At 37.5% G+C, this 17,421-nt stretch overlaps 1 protein-coding gene across 1 annotated transcript in view; it reads left to right on the forward strand.

The window, feature by feature from the left end:
• LOC150074965 (uncharacterized) overlaps positions 1-17,421 on the forward strand; it is a 658,991-nt gene that overhangs the window by 197,479 nt on the left and 444,091 nt on the right. The window contains exons 8-9 of the mRNA XM_090389013.1: positions 674-841; positions 16,705-16,966. Of these exons, the coding sequence (XP_090245139.1) occupies positions 674-841; positions 16,705-16,966 (430 nt within the window). The remainder of the gene's footprint in view (positions 1-673; positions 842-16,704; positions 16,967-17,421) is intronic.

The raw sequence follows: 17,421 nt of genomic DNA on the forward strand, positions 1-17,421 counted from the left end.
AGATTAACCCTTTTCTAATTCTTGATATTAATATTTACTTTATTCGTGTTTAATGGTTTGTATTGATTTCCAGAAACATAATGGTTTCATTTTTATTGATCACTTTCTCAAAGAAATAGTGGACAGTCAAAGTACTATATATTGCTTGATTTTAATGTTTTATTTCTGTCCACTTACATCTTTTATGTACACGTTTCTGTTCTGCATCAATAAACAATGCAGGCGCCTCCGTAGCCAGGTGGGAAGGAGCAGCAGTGCGTAGCACACACTTCTTGATTAGACCGGGGTTCGAACCCGTCACCACCAAATACGGAGGATGCGGAAAGGTCAGGGAATGACCACCGCATTTCCCGGAGCAAAATATGGCCTTAGTTGCTGAATGCTCCTAAAAATCAAAACAACAACAATAAACATTGCTGAACAGCTGCATTCTTTGTTTCATCCATTATTGTTATCAATTAAGCTGTGAAGCAATTGTTATCAATTAAGTTCCTGAAGCAATCGTTATCAATTAAGTTCCTGAAGCAATCATAATAAGCAGCATCCGCTGTATATTACTTTAAATTTTAATAATAGTCCATAATTAATTACAGTACATTATTATTATGTTTTTATATTCTATATTTGTAAAAAAATTCAGATTAAATATTTTATATATAAAATATTTCTTCAGACTCTGTTAGATTTAGGTGCATCTCCAAACTACAAAGATAATCGTGGGTTAACACCTCTCTACTTTACTGTCCTCCATGCTAGTGATCCTCAGCTAACTGAGCTACTCCTTCATGATCATTCATTTATTGGATTTTCAGATCCACAGGGATGGCAAGAAGTACACCAGGTGAATTGTTTTAAAGCAGTTTACTCAAATAAGAATTAACTTGGATAGGAATATATATTTGAATTTCTGTGACTGTTAAGTTTTATTCAATAGCTTTCTAAATAATACTTATTTTTTATGATTACCTTAGATGTATATGAGGTAGGAAACCAGTGGATATTTATACTATCAGCTTAAGTTATTGCTACCGAAAGTGGTTGTTCATACTATTTTCAAATAAAAATAGCATAGAATTTAACATTTCCATTTCAGTGGAGTAAAAAAACTTTTTTGAAAACTCAGGTAGGATGTATAGGGTAGTAAAGTGTGTATTTTAATATGTGATTGAACTCAGTTGTAGATTCATTTATGCATGTGTACCTTCCAGATTAAAAATGTTTCCAGATATTGGAATTAAAATGCTGAATAACACAGAAATTCCATTTTTTGTGTGTGTACATCAACATTATTGATGGATAATTATTTCCAAAATAATTATTATTTTTGAAACTATCATATATATATAAAATAATTGGCATGGGAGGTTGCAACTTTCAACAAGATTTAAGGTGATTTCTCCAAAAATGAAGAAATTCTCTGGAATTCAGATTATTAAGTTGATGAAACTGAATTAAATGATACATACATAAAGAATATATTACTTCATGCAAAAAAAAAAGTGGTGCTATTTTTTTTTTTGTACAAAATTTTGATTTTTATTTTGAATTTTTGGCAGTAATTTTGCTCTGCTGTTCAGCTGTAAAATCAAAATTTATTAATATATAGGTATTAGAACCTATAGTACTTTGTGTGGGTTAAAGGTCAAGAAGATGAAAGAAGATACTTATTGACATAGACTTGAATCTCTGTATATTGTAATTTTCAGGAAATACGTGTGGAAATACACACGTGCATGCTATTCAAGGAACAAAATTCATCAATTTGAGTTGACACTATATCTGTATTTCAAATTATGACAGCAGCAAATAGTCCTGGCCATGTTACACAATCCTCTCAACAAAGGGAAAATTCTTTCCTTCATTCTTAATGATATCCCTTCAGTGTGGGCACCTGTATGTGGTGAGAGGACCTCCCAGTGCTGCTGGTGGTTTTAATATACTGTGAATTTAATATGCCAAATTAAAGGCCATCCCCAACCATCCCGCATTGGAGTCATTGTTTTTACTGAAGTATGAAACATCTATCAAGTGCATCCAATGATCATTCAGCTCCAAGAAATACATTTGAAAAAAAACTTCTATTAAAGAAACACCTCAAACTGAAAACTGGATCCTACAAATGATTCCATCATGGGAAATAGTATAATTTCTTACTTTTAATGCTGTAGAAAAATGTCATTATTCAAAGTAAACTTCTAGCAGTGGCATTCAGCATATGAAGTCCAATACTCATGCTGTATCCAGATTTATACTGATGACTCAAAAATAGAAATCAAAGTTGGGGGTAGCAGTCTGGTACCCAAATACCAACTATACTCAGCAGCTGCAAATAAATGTAGCATCTAAGCTTCCAAACTGCAAGCTTTTCTATTAGCTTTAAGCACATCTGGGAAAAATTGATTACAAAATCTATAATTTTTATTGATTTGCTCAGTTCTCTCAAAGATTTAAGATTATGATTCAGCAGATTCTGAACCATTTAGCTAACAAAATTAAATTTTGATATCTGATTTAGTATCAAAATTTAGAAAAATTACATTTTGATGTCTGATTTTGTTGGATTCCAGGATATGCAGGAATAACCAGAAATGAGCAAGCAGCTAAAGCAGTAAAAGGAGCATTTGCAATGATTGATGCATATAGAATACCCAAAGTGGTTTACATTGACTGTAAACCACTCATATATTCTAGCAGCATGAAACAGTGTCAAGAAAAATTACAAGACTAAGTCAGTAATAAACTACGACAGTTGAAAAAAATACTTCAACAATGGGCTCAAGCACGAGACCAAACAGACAAGGGAAAAAGAGGTCATTCTTGCTAGACTATGGATTGGGCATACCTTCGTTATCTATTCATACTTACTTAGATCTGAAGACCCTCCTAAATGCAATATCTGTCATACCACCCAAACTGTCCAATATTTGGTGAACAGTTGCATTCAGTTTAACAAAGAACGGAATACAGTTTCAGAGTGCTCTTAGATAGCCATAGAAACTTCACACTCAGAAATATCTGAAGTGATCCAAACAATATCATGGATAGAATGTCTTTTATTATCTTCATATAATCAATCGTTATTACAAAAGGTAATAATAAGAAGTAGGGGGCTTTGCCCCTGCTCGCTTTGCTTCCCAACCCCCATGCACGCTTTTCTACGTAAAATGTAGAAGAATGACGGAGTAAGTCAAATCTTTTCTATGTAAAAGAGACACCTGTCAAAACGCACTGATCTATATCTAATCAGGAAATGACCTATGTAATTATTTACCTGTGCATTTGTAGTGACATAATTGCCCCACCCACTTATACCACCACGTGACCCACATCCATTGGCTACCCCCACCATGGCGCATTATCAATGTGGAATAAATATCGCTATGTAATTATTTACCTGCATTTACATAGGTCACTTAGGAAAAGGCCTTTTGCTTCGGGTTCCATAATGCATGAGGAATATTATTGCATCCGAAAAAGAGCAGGACTATAATATTTACAAACTATACAAATATTTAAAATATTTACAAAATATTGAACTATTTACAAGTATACAAACTATATCGGGTCCCTTCATCAGCTGACATTACAATGGAACATCAAATGATGCTGGCGTGGTCATGTATTAGACAGTGAAGCATGTGCATGAGGTTGGTGAACATTATCTTTCAGTTGTCTTTCAATGGAAGACAATGTAATTATTTACCTGTGCATTTATGACGTAATTGCTCCACCCTCTTGTCCCATTGGCTCGAATAAATATCACTAGGAGGAAAACTTTTTTTTAATGTATACAGAAATAATAATAGGGATATAAAAGCCCTAAATGGTACAGAGACTTTAAAAACAATAGTTTCATCTTGATAAGCAAAAAATAGCACATATGTTTATACGCGGTAAACTTCTGATCATAAGTCTGGCACATTTTAGTGTAGATGCTGTAAACAAAAACCATACCAAGATTTCCAGCATCCATAAGTAAACTCTTGTTATTTTACAGGGGATGAGAATCATCTAACATCTAGTATTGTATGATGAGACAGAAGGTTAGCCATTTCTCTGTGTGACATGGATGTTGTACTTCAGTCCCCCACTGGGTCATCACAATGTGGCATCTTACTCCAGTATACTAGCTGGTATATTTTTGACCTCACATATACCTATAATTATTATCAACGTCATCATTATGACTGCAAGTGGAGGACTTTGGTGTGATAAAATGACCATATTTCGCTGAAATTTGACCCATATGACTCAAAAATGGGACCTGAATATCAGACTACCAAGTAGCAGCATTAGCTGTCATAGTTAGGACTGCTGCTTGGGAGTGTAATTAAGAATATCCATGAAAAACCTCAGGGACGAGAGCAGTTTAAAATCATTCACCTAGAGAACTGGGAAAGGGAAAATGAGAGTAGGTGTGTTTGTGTTATAAGCCTAATGACTCTGACGAGTATAATGAACAGTTGTGCAGAGAAATAGAGTGGGCCAGTAAGTCAGAGCCTTATAATGGAGGATTTTAACTATCCAGATATTGACTGGAACTTGTGGATTGGTCACTCGCACACTAACAAGATTTTTGAGGATTTATTGAATGACTGTTTTCTACAGCAACTTTTTCGAGAGGCAACCAAAGGGAGTAATACTTTTGATCTGATTATCAGCAGTGATTATTCATGCATTAAGAATTTGCAGATAAAGTCACCACTGGTGACAGTGATCACAGTGTACTGATGTGGGAGTTACTTAAAGATGTAACTATGATCAAGGGTAAAAGGAAGAGTTTTTGCTTTTGTAAAGGCGACTACAGTGGTCTCAGACAGTTTAATTCTATACATTGGGATCAACTGATGATATTACCAATGGTGAATTCTAAATGGGAAGCATTCAGGGAATTAATCTTGGAGGCTACAAGGCTTTTCATACCAACTAAGAAATACTGTTCAAGGTTTAGTCCTATATGGATGTCATATAAATTAACGAGGCACGTGGCAGAGAAGAAAAATGCATGGGATGCATATAAATTATCAGGTGACACAGAAGGCTATGGCAGATATAAGCTAGTCTGTAACCAAGGAACAAAGGAGGTAAGACAGGCGAAGGCAGATTATGAGAAATCTTTGGCAAAGGATGCAAAGAAAAACAGCAAAGAGTTCTTTATTTATGTAAACTCTAGAAGGAAAGGGATGAATCAGATTGGTCCACTTAACAAGGATGGTTTGACTGCTAATGATCCTGCTCATGCAGATGATAAACTGAATGTGTATTTTGCATCTACATTCACATATGAGGAGTTATTCAAGGAGGGGAATGCCAGAAGTTTATCAAGCTCTAACAGGGAGCTAAGTGAATTTATAATAACTGAGAGCATTAGCATTAGTAGAGGCATATGATGCAAGAAAGCATCGTATGCAGCATCAGCAAAAAAAAAACTCTCCCATTTCACCTCTCCATTCATTCCAAATGCCTGTCCAGCTGAGCCTTAAATTTATTTAGGCTATTAGCTTTCGCAACAAAAGATGGAAGCCTGTTCCATCAATCAACTACCCGCTGGCTAAAGACAAATTTCTGCACGTCTATTCTACAACTATCTTTCCTCAATTTGAAACTGTGCCCCCCCACTCAGGTTCTTAGTCTGAGCAAGAGGAAGAATTCCATCAGCATTCTCAACCCATTGCTCAACCCACGAGCTTGCTCAACCCATTGAAGGCCTTATACACCTCAATCAGATGACCTCACAGGTGCCTACTCTCCAGGCACTGCAATTTGCAGAGCTTAAGCATTTCTTGGTAAGAGCACCCCTTTGTTCCCCTCATCAATCTTGTTGCCCATCTTTGTACTTGTTCTAGCAACTACATCCTTCCTAAAATGAAACCCCAGACCTGTACACAGTACTCTAGGTGTGGCCTTACTATTGCCTTATACAAAGGGATAATCACCTCTTTGTTTCTGCTAGCAAAATTCCTATATACAGTGGATTCCGGTTATTTGGGCCACCGGTTAATCGGGGCAGCTGTTTATTTGGGGCAAATCTTAAAAAACAGAAACCAATCGAGAAAATAGCCAGGGTTTACTTCGCTTAATTGGGACAGCATGCTGTTTAATCGGGGCAGGAGACCGCAGCACTGGAGATTACTCTACGATTGTCTCCGACGATACCACGTGGTTCGGTCGAAATTCTGGAGGTCACAACCCTAAAACAATAAAAATAATTAGCAGTCACCTGTGTATTGGGCTTTTCTGTTAGTGAAATCTATCATAAAAGGACAGTAAACTCGATCTTATTGAATTTGCGATAATACCGAAAGCTGGAATTCTGTGGGTTATTATGGTAAAATGTGTTTACACTTCCATGAAATCTTCAATCAAATAAAAAAATTAATTTTCAGATCTTCCCTTCATTCCTATTTTTAAAGCTTTGTAACTCGTTACTCCGTTCTCACTTGCGCGTATCGTGTTACTTGCAATTTGTGTGTGTGTGCTGTGTTCTTTGTTATTGATTGCTTATCTTTTTACTGTTTTAAATTTTAACCCACACCCACAAATGTCAGTGAACAGAAATGTCAACTGGTTCATATGTACATATTACAGTACGTATTAATTATTCCGATTATCACGTATATTCTTCCGATTTTCACGTATTTTTTAATTGGTAAGGTAATAAAGGGTAAATTTGTGCTTAATATATCTTTGCTTTTATAGCCTGTGGATAATATTCCTCCTATTTTCGCTAATTAGAATCGCTGTGTAATAGGATTAAAATTCAATTCACAAACGTGATCACAATAACCGGCGCTTACTGCACATCTTATAGTGAACGGTTTACTATGGTGAGTTCGTCGTAACGTGATTTGAGTGTACAGTGAACCAATTGTAAAAAAAGGGGGGGGGGGTTACATTGTATTTTTAACTATTTACGTGAAACTTCGGATAATTGGGGCAGCCGCTTAATCGGGCCAAAATGCACTAGTCCCGATGTGTCACAAATAACCGGAACGGACTGTATCATTGACAAGACTCCATGACCTGCCCTGGCAGCCCATCTGCACTGCTCAGCGAACTTCATATTTGACTGCAAAATTACCCCCAGGTCTTTTTCAGTTTCCACTTCCCTGAGTGTAGTACCACACAGTTGGTACGTTTCTCTTTGGTTATTGCCACCCATATGCATTTGTCAATGTTAAACTTCAGTTGTCACTTCTCAGCCCATTTTCCCAACTTATCTAGATCCAATTGGAGTAGCATACTGTCTTTACTGTCATTAACAACCCTGCCAACCTTTGTATCATCTGCTAACTTGGACATTAAACCTGATATACCATCGTCCATATAATTGATAAATATACAAAACAGCAATGGGCCCAACACCAAACCCTGGGGAACTCCACTAATAACATTTGTCCATGAAGAGCAGTGTCCAGTGATTACCACTTCTTACCCTTAATGCCATACCTCTCCAATTTGTACAGCAGTCTTCCATGTGCAACAGTATCAAAAGCTTTCCTGAAATCCAAGTATATGATATCAGAATTATTTTTGGCATTCAGTTCCTTTGTGACCATATCATAGTATCCAATCAAATTGGTCAGACAAGACCTCCCTTTAAGAAACCCATGCTGTGTCTTAACTATTACTGCAGTCTTGTCTAGATGATCCTGCATGCTGCTTTAACCAGTGGTTCCATTATTTTCATCAGAACACAAGTTAAACTAACAGGTCTGTAGTTACTTGTGTCATTTTTTGAACCCCCTTTGTGAATTGGATACATTTGCACACTTTCAGTCCATGGGGACCTCCCCCTGAGTCCAAGGAAGCTCTCATAATTATGGCTTAAGGTTTGTTTATTTCCTTTGCTGCCTCCTTTAATAGAACTGGATAGATCAAAGTGGCGGAGAGAGCAAAGTGGAGGAGAAATTGGTGAAGTTAAACATAAGGATGGCACCTTGGATGGATGGGATCTATCCAGTTATATTAAAGGAGGCAGCAAATGAAGTAAGCAAACCCTTAGCCATAAGTATGAGAGCTTCCTTGGACTCAGCTGAGGTCCCCCATGGACGGGAGGTGTGCAAATGTATCCCCAAATCACAAAGGGTTGTCAAAAGGTGACACAAGCAACTACAGACCTGTTATTTTAACTTGTGTCTGAGGAAAATAATTGAGTCACCAGTTAATGAAGCATTGCAGGATCATCTAGACAGGACTGCAGTAAGAGTTAAGACACAACATGGGTTTGTTAAAGGGAGGATTCGTCTGACCAATTTGATTAGATACTATGATGTGGGCACAGAGGAACTGGATGCAAAAAATAATTTTGATTTCATATACAGTCATTCCTCATATAGCACGATAGTTGTGTTCCTAGAAACCCTCATGCAATGCAAAATCGTGCAATATAAATAATAGGCCCTTTGGGAAAAATAGGGTTATGTGCCGACCACCCAAGATTGAACACACATTTGTAACCAAAACATTACCAAACACAATAAATAATCGTAATAAAATACGTAAGTATTTTATTACGACTATTACGTAATAAATATTGCTAATGCTTTTGCTTCTATCATAAGAAAACTTGTTCTTTGTTTGATTTTCTATCCAAACAAATGACAGCCATTCCATCTCTTCCAATTCTTTGTGTCTTGATCTAATGGATTTTATTACACTTTGAGTTGTTCCTGCTATGAAAGTTGTTTTTATTTTCTCTGCATTCTTTCTAATTGTCCGCATTGCCTCGTTCAGGCCTGTAGCACATGCAGTAATACATGGTCTTTCATTTCGCTCAAAGTATTTCACAATTTCATATTTTTTCTCTATCGAGAGAGACGGACTGGCCATAAGCCTTACAGTGGAAACCCCAGTGGGCCGGAGGTCAGAAGATGGAGGCCAGTGTGATTTTGCCCACTAGTATGAGGCCGCTACAAATTTTCATGGGTAGGAATTTTTGACCCAGTCCACCTCTGTCTATCGATATTGCTTTTCTTTTTCTCTCTGAATCTGTAGTGTCTTCACCAGGATGCTTCCTTTTCACACCTTTTAAGTATTTTACTCATTTTTAAGGAATAAAGCACAATTACAAAATGAGCAGGCACGCTTAATAGTACACATAAACAAAGCTGCGCACATGTAGCAACTGAATAAACAACACCGTAAAGGCAGAGAGCCACTATTAACACCTCACTTGCTCACATTTTACTAAAGCACATTTTTGGGGGTTACTAACATAAAACAATAAAAACAATTTCCAGTTGCATTTCTGCTAGTGGAATCTGTTATAAAAAAGTAGTAAACTCAATCTAATTGCATTTGCGATAATACCGATAGCTGGAATTGTGTGGGTTTTTATATTATTATGGTGAAATGTGTTTCCACTTCACTCATATATAAAACATACATTTTCAGACTCTTCTCTTCATTCCCATCGTGTTGCGTTCAGTTGGGGTGATTCTGTGTTCGACTGCCATTTCTTGTAAACACAGAGGCGAATTGTGCTTAAGCGAATTCAGCTCATGATATGATATTCTCCTATTTATAAATCATGTATGATCGAATTCGTGTAGTGTAAACACTACACGTGTTATATACGAGGACTGACTGTATTTGGATTTCAGGAAAGCTTTTGATACTGTTGCACAAGGAAGACTGCTGTACAAATTGGAGTGGTATGGCATTAAAGGCAAGTTGTTACAATGGATAAAGAGATGGTTGAGTGAGAGACAACAGAGAGTGGTAATCAACGAACAGTGCTCTTCGAGGACTAATGTTATTAGTGACGTTCCTCAGCATTTGGTGCTGGGCCCATTGTGTTTTGTGCAATTTCCAGTTGCATTTCTGCTAGCGGAATGATATTGATAGAGGGATGTCAGGCTTAATGTCCAAGTTTGCAGATGATACAAAGGTTGCCAGAGTTTTTCATGACAGTAAAGACAGTATGCTACTGTAATGGGATCTAGATAAGTTGGGTAAAATGGCTGAAAAGTGGCAACTGAATTTTAACATTGACAAATGCAAAATACTGCATATGGGTAGCAGTAAGCCAAGAGAAACATACCAACTGGGTGGTAGTACAATCAAGGAAGTGGAAAGTGAAAAAGACCTGGGGGTAATTGTGCAGTCAGATATAAAGTTTGCTGGAAAAGTCATGGAGTCTTGTCAATGATATATAGGAATTTTGCTAGCAGGGACAAGGAAGTAATTATCCCATTGTACAAGGCAATGGTCAGGCCACACCTAGAGTACTGTATACAGGTCTGGAGGCCTCATTTCAAGAGGGATGTAGAGCTGTTGGAACGAGTACAGAGAAGGGCAACAAGATTAGTGAATGGAAAAAAGGGGTGCTCTTACGAAGAAAGGCTTAAGTTTTGCAAATTACAGTGTCTGGAGACTAGGCACCAGCGAGGTGATCTGATAGAGGTGTTTAAAGCCTTGAATGGTTTGAGCATGCTCAATGCTGATGGGATTCTTCCTCTCGCTCAGAATAATCACCTGAGAGGGCATAAATTCAAATTGAGGAAAGACAGATGTAGGATAGACGTGTGGAAATTTGCCTTTAGCCAGCGGGTGGTTGGTTGGTGGAACAGACTTCCATCCCTTGTCGTGGAAGTTGATAGCCTAAATAAGTTTAAGGCTCAGCTGGGCAGGTATTTCGAACGAACAGAGGGGTGAAGTGGAAGTGGTTTTTTTTTTTTTTTTTGGCTGATGCTGCATAAGCTTGCTTTCTTGCATCAAATGCCTCTACTAATGCTAAATGCTAATGTTCTGCAAATTGCAGTGCCTGGAGACTAGGCACCTGCAAGGTATCTGATTGAAGTGTATAAGACCTTGAACAGGTTGAGAAAGCTCAGTGCTGATGAGTTTCTTCCTCTTTCTCAGATTAAAACCAATGATATATAGGAATATTGCTAGCAGGGACAATGAAGTGATTATTCCATTGCATAAGTCAATAGTCAGGCCACACCTTAATTATTATGTACATGTTTGGAGGCCTCATTTTAGGAACGATGTAGAGTTGCTAAAATGAGTACAAAGAAGAGTAACAAGATTGGTGATTGGAACAAATTGGTGCTATTATCAAGAAAGGCTTATGTTCTGCAAATTGCAGCACCTGGAAACTAGGCACCTGCAAGGTGATCAGATTGAGGTGTATAAGCCCTTTAACTGGTTGAACAAGCTCAGTGCTGATGGGATTCTTCCTCTTTCTCAGATTACGAACCTGAGGGGGCATAAATTCAAAATGATGAAAGACAGTTATAGAATAGATGTGCGAAAATTTACCTTTAGACTGGATAGTTTATTGCTGGAACAGTCATCCATCTGTTGTTGTGGAAGTTGTTTGGTCCTTGAGGTTGTCACAGACATTCTCTCAGATATGCCAGACAAGCTGTACTTGCTATCTTAGAGTCTAAAACGCTGAGGGAACTGATATTCGGGTGATACTCAAGTCAAGTGGACCCAATTTCGGCGAAGTCTGCACGGTCTTTGACACCCAAATCCTCTGCTTGCACCTTCACGATGGTGGGACTGTTAGTAATCCTGGGTATAACTTCCATGCACAAGCACGTGGGTGATCACCCAGATGTGAACTAATATAAGAAGGGTCGAGGTGTAACGCCCACACCACATGGAGGAATGCCACCCCTTTGTGTTACCAGGCAGTACTAGGTGGTAGATGACTCTCATCAATCTGTGCAATACCACCACTTTACTTATTGGAGGCTTGAAGTGGAGGAACCCATGTTTAGTCTCCAGAGCTAAGTTCCAGTCAACCCTTCCCCATCTCTTCCATCATGCAATATTATTGATGACTTTTGAGGTTATGATGAATGTGGCCAGATCCAATCTTACTTACATTACGAGGGTACAGCTCTAAAATGGTGTTTGCAAGCTGGCCACTAGTTAGTACACCGGACCGAACCTATTGGGAACTCTTTAGGAGGCTTCCGGATCAGATAGTGTATAATCTTGCTACCTCTACTCTGCCAGATAGTGACTGGACAAGGATCTAGGTATATTCTTACCATGTGTATGCCATATCCAAAAATTTCATTACTTCATACAGCATGTCTCACCCACTTTTTCTTACTATTGAATACGCCATGAATTGTTAAACTAATAGAGTAAGCTTATCTGCGAAAAGATCTAAACCTCCCAAACACTTCCTAATTCATTTTCACAAATATATGTAGTCTTAGTTCTGATCTGAATGAATGTCCATTTCCACTTGCAGTCTGCTAAACCCCATGTACTTTTTCTGACAGAATCTCAGTTATTGGTTGATTCAACTACTGCTCATCTCAGTTGCCCAAATTATTTGCTGTATGATTCCTTTCGCCTCAAAGGTGGTACTTGTGCATATGTCCATTCTGATATTCCCTGTCAGAGACTTGGCAATTTGGAATCTCCTCTCTTTGATCTTCTCTGGCTTAAAATCTCTCTATCTCATTGTGTCAAATTCATCTGTTGTCTCTACCGTTCTCCCAACTCCACTAATCACTTGGAGCTCTTTGACTTCCTCTCTTTGCAACTTGACTTTCTCCAGTCCAACTTTCCTAACAGTGAGGTAATTTTCCTTGGTGATTTTAATGTTCACAACTCCAGCTGGCTTCTGTTTTCTAGTCACACCGACCCAGCTGATCGAGATGCTGAGGCTTTTCCAATTACTAATGACCTTGCACAGATTGTTCATTTACCTACAAGAATACTAGACAATCCTAACTGTACAGCCAACACTCTTCATCTTTTTCTCGCGAACAACCCTTCTAAGTACATAGTCGAAGTGAGAGGTCCTTTAGGCACCTCAGGTCACAACTTGGTGATTGTCTCTTCTCCAATGGAGCCTTTATCTGATGGCTATTCCCAACCTCGTATTGTTTGTTTGGCATTACAAGAATGCAAAATGGGATGACCTGCGAGATTTCTTTTCTTCTTTTCCTTGGTTGGATTTCTGTTTTGAAACTTCTGATGTCAACGTTTGATCAGATCGTGTCAGTGAAATTATTCTTGCGGGAATGGAATCCTTTATTCCACACTCCACTTTCAAATCTTGTCCTTTATCTAAACCTTGGTTTTCCTATAAATGTGCTAAGGCTGTTCAAGAGTAGAACGTTGCATATCATAATTGGTTTGTTTTTTATTCTTCAGTTTCATTTTCTGCCTACACCAAAGTTTGCAACAATTGTAAAGCAGTTATTAATCAGTCGAAACCAGAGTTTGAACAGGCCAAGAGTAGAAAACTTGCTTCTTGCCCTAATGGTAGCCGAGCATTCTGGTCTCTTGCCAAAGCTATTGGCCACAATTTTTGCCCATCTCTTCTCCCACCTCTGTCGACACCAGATGGTTCTGTTGTCACTTCTGCCAAGGATAAAGCTGACCTGCTAACATCCCGTTTTTCTTCCAATTCGTGTATTAAAGATCTTGGTAAAACACCATTCCCAATACACTCCATTCAATGCCTTCTGTGATCTTCTGTCAAAAGGATGTTAGAAGGATTTTGATGAATCTTGATGCTAAGAAAGCTCCAGGTCCTGATGGTATTTCTCCACTTGTTCTCAAAGCCTGTGCTCCTGAACTTACTCCTGTTCTTTGCCGCCTTTTTTCACTTTCTTATTCCAAAGGTGTTTTTCTTTCTGTTTGGAAATTTGCTCATATCCAGCCAGTTCCTAAAAAGGGTGACAAATCCCTCCTATCCAATTATTGTCCCATTGGAGTTACTTTTACTCTTTGTAAAGTAATGGAGAAATCAATTAACCACCAACTCTTAAACTACCTAGAAACCTTCCGTCTGATCAACAATCGCCAGTATGGATTCTGTCAGTGTCGATCCACTGGTGATATTTTGGCTTATGTTACCCATTTATGGACTAATTCATTGGAAAAGTTCAGTGAAACACAAGCAGTTGCTCTTGACATCTAAAAGGCTTTCGATCGTGTTTGGTCTTCTAAACAAGCTTCCATCTTATGGTTTGCCAACTGTTTTTAGTAATTGGTTATCCAGTTTTCTCTATGATTACTCACTGAGGGTGATGGTAGATGGCTCTCTGTCTTCTAACTTCTCCACTAATGCCGGTGTCCCCCAGGGTTCAGTTCTTTCCCCCACTCTTTTCCTCATGTATATTAATGACCTTCTTCCATTGACTGGAAATCCTATCCATAGTTTTGCCGATGATAGCACATTATATTCCACTTTCCATTTTGAGAAACCTTGCCCTGCTGAATCAGCTTCAACTTCTCAAAAATCTGCTACCAATTCCTTAAATGCCGTTCTCCATGTAATTCTCCAGTTGGACAAAGAGAACTTAGTTGATTCCAATTCTTCTAAACCTCAGTCTTGTCTTATATCTCTCAAAAAGGATTCTTCTGCTCCTATGCTTATTTTTGGTGACACTCCGATTTCTCGGCAAAATGATATATCTCTTTTGGGGATTACCCTGGCACAAGCACATTACAAATATTGCTTCTTCTGCATCTAAAAAACTTGGTTTTCTCTTTCACTCTCAGGGTTACTTTTCTTCCAAACAGCTGTTCACTCTGTATAAATCGCAAATCAGCCCTATCAGGGAATAATGTTCCCACATCTTGGGTGGTGGCCTCAAAACCTCTCTCAGGCTTCTTGATTTCATTCAGAAGAGGGCAGTTAGGGTAATTAATGATAGGGGCTCACATCTGGTGAGTATGGGCTTGGCACATCCAGGGTCCTCAGCTGGATATCATCATTCTTCTCTTTCTTGGTGATTCCATTCTACTTCTCTCTCTCTCAGGGTAAATAATAATAATAAAAAAAATAATCTCTAACAGAGTCTCTCCACTCGCTGTCTCATAGACGTACCGTGTCTGTTGTATGCCTCTTTTACAGATATTTCCACGGGCACTGTTCTTTTGAATTGGCTTCTATAATTTCCGCTCTCTCTTTCAAAACAGTCTGAACCTGTGCCATCACCAGCCAACACCCGTTTACTATCCAACTTCAAACTCACAGAACCAATGCGTCATCTTTCTCGTTTATTCATTCAACTGCTGTTTTCTGGAATAACCTTCCTTCGTACGTATTTCCTGAAAATTACAGTCTACAGAAGTTTAAGTCTAATGTCAACAAATATCTTCTCTCATCTTCTAAACCTCCAACCCATATGCGGTATTAAGTACTATAGGTTCTAATACCTCTCGTGTTTGGGGTTTACATAAAAAAAAAAAAAAAAAAAAAAGTGATAGCTTAAATAAAATTAACGCTGAGCTAGACAGGCATTTGGAGTGAATGGATGGGTGAAATGGGAGGTTTTTTTTTTTTTTTTTTTTTTTTTGTACCTGATGCTGCATAAGCTTGCTTTCTTGCATCATATGCCTCATGCTAATGCTAGGATAGTTAAAAATGGTCACTTTTTGTATTGTTATGAGTGGGGTCCCCCAGAGTTTTGTGCTGGACTTCTTGCTGTTTCTAATATTTTTTAATGATATAGATGGAGTTATTTTAATTTTAAAGTGTAAGGTTGCTGGTGGGCAGGATGGTTAATTACAGTAAATTGGATACTACTCAGCAAGTGATCCAAACTTGTGGAAGTTTCTTTACCTAAATAAATTATTTGAATGGGCTGAACAATGGCTGCTGAAGTTTAACATTCATGTATATGGGTTCAGTGAACCTACAGTAACATACTACTTGCATAGCACCAAACCAAAGATAATTTCATTATTTTTGGTATGGTGCTGTCCATTAGACAGTTCATTATTCCATTATGTAAAGCAGTGATTAGGCTTTGTCTTAAATATTGCTGTAGGTTTGGCAACCCTATTTTAGGAAAGATGTGGACCTGTTGAAAACAAAAAGACAGGTTAAGGGCACAAACTGATATCCTTATTAAGAGATACTTGAATTCTGTAAATTATAGTATTTGGAAACTGGTTGGGTGGCACTTGTCTTTTGCACTTTGATATTCACAGAAAAGCATAAATTTGATTGAGAGAAGATAATTGTAGAATTGAGGTAAAAACTTTCCTTTATTCAAAGATTTATTGACTGTTGGAATAAACTCCCATCTTCCTTGTGGAAGTTCACCTAAATTTAATGGTAGATGGGACAAATATTTGAAAGAAAGGTAGATGAAGTCATTGACATTGGTTGCTCAGGTCTGGTGATCTCCCCCACCCACAAAAAATTGACCACTCTGACTCTGTTTGGCAATATAAACTTGCTTTTTCATTATTTTACCAAAAAAAAAAATGAATAGTAATAATTTCCCCCACTAGTTTAACCACTTGAGGCATAAAACTTTCTTATGTATGTATGTATTTCTTTACAAAATATTTCCCTTTGAGAGTGAATGTAAGGCTCTTTACATCAGATCATGGTGCATCATGTTTAGATTGTTATAAATGGCTAGATAATATGTAATATAATATGTAAGTTAAAACAAGTTTTGGACCATATATCTGCAGCCTTGCTACTGATCATCTCTTCTGACAGGGGTTTTTATTGTAACTTTATTACAGTAAATATAATCCTTGTTGTTATTCTAACTTTAAGTTTCATCATTAATTTTAGTTTTGTTATCAAGTGTAAAATAATAATGTCACTTTGAAATGTTTTTTAAAATTTAATGCAAAATGCAATTGAAATTAAGTCTTTTAATTTCAAAAGTTTATATAAGAAGGAGTAATTCTGTTTTAATTTCTGTTGTCTTAAACAAATAGCTTATAAAATAATTTTCTTTATTCTAGGCCTGTAAGCATGGCTTAGTACGACACTTAGAACATCTTTTATTTTATGGTGCTGATATGAATTCCCAGAATGCTAGTGGCAATACACCACTTCATGTCTGTGCTGTTAATGATCAAGAGAGTTGTGCACGAGTATTGCTTTTTCGTGGGTCAGACAAGAATGCCCTCAACTTTGCTAACCAGAGTGCTTATCAAGTAGCTGTTATTGCTGGAAACCTAAAACTTGCAGAAATCATAAAAAATCATAGTCAGAATGATGTAGGTAAGTATATTAAAATTTTATTCAAAATAATATATACAAGTATAGTTTTCTATTTTTTTATTAAATAGCATTTGTAGGCTTTAGTGCAGTTATATTCAACCTATCATATATAGTTTTCTAGATGATGGTCATGTGAATACAGAGCACATTATTTTTGTGCACTGATTAGTAATAAAGTCTCTGTTATGAGAATGGATTTGCACAGACTACTTATGAGAAATTTTGATCTGTTGAAACTATACTTCTTAACTACATTGTACGACCCCACCCTCACTCTTCTCCCTCTTTCTCTCTTTCACTCTCTTTTGCCTTCTTTCTCTCTCTCTTGGGGTCTACCTGTGGTGTCTATCTTGCCTTACTCAGGCAATCAGTTAGGACAATAACCTGAGCCCTTGGAAATCAGGGGTTTTTAGGGGCCCCGGTTTTTGCAGCAACAGGTTGCATTTTGTTTTTAA

This window comes from Mastigoproctus giganteus, chromosome 14 (assembly GCF_048544385.1).
Source record: "Mastigoproctus giganteus isolate SK-2022 chromosome 14, ASM4854438v1, whole genome shotgun sequence".
Classification (NCBI taxonomy): Eukaryota; Metazoa; Arthropoda; class Arachnida; order Uropygi; family Thelyphonidae; genus Mastigoproctus; species Mastigoproctus giganteus.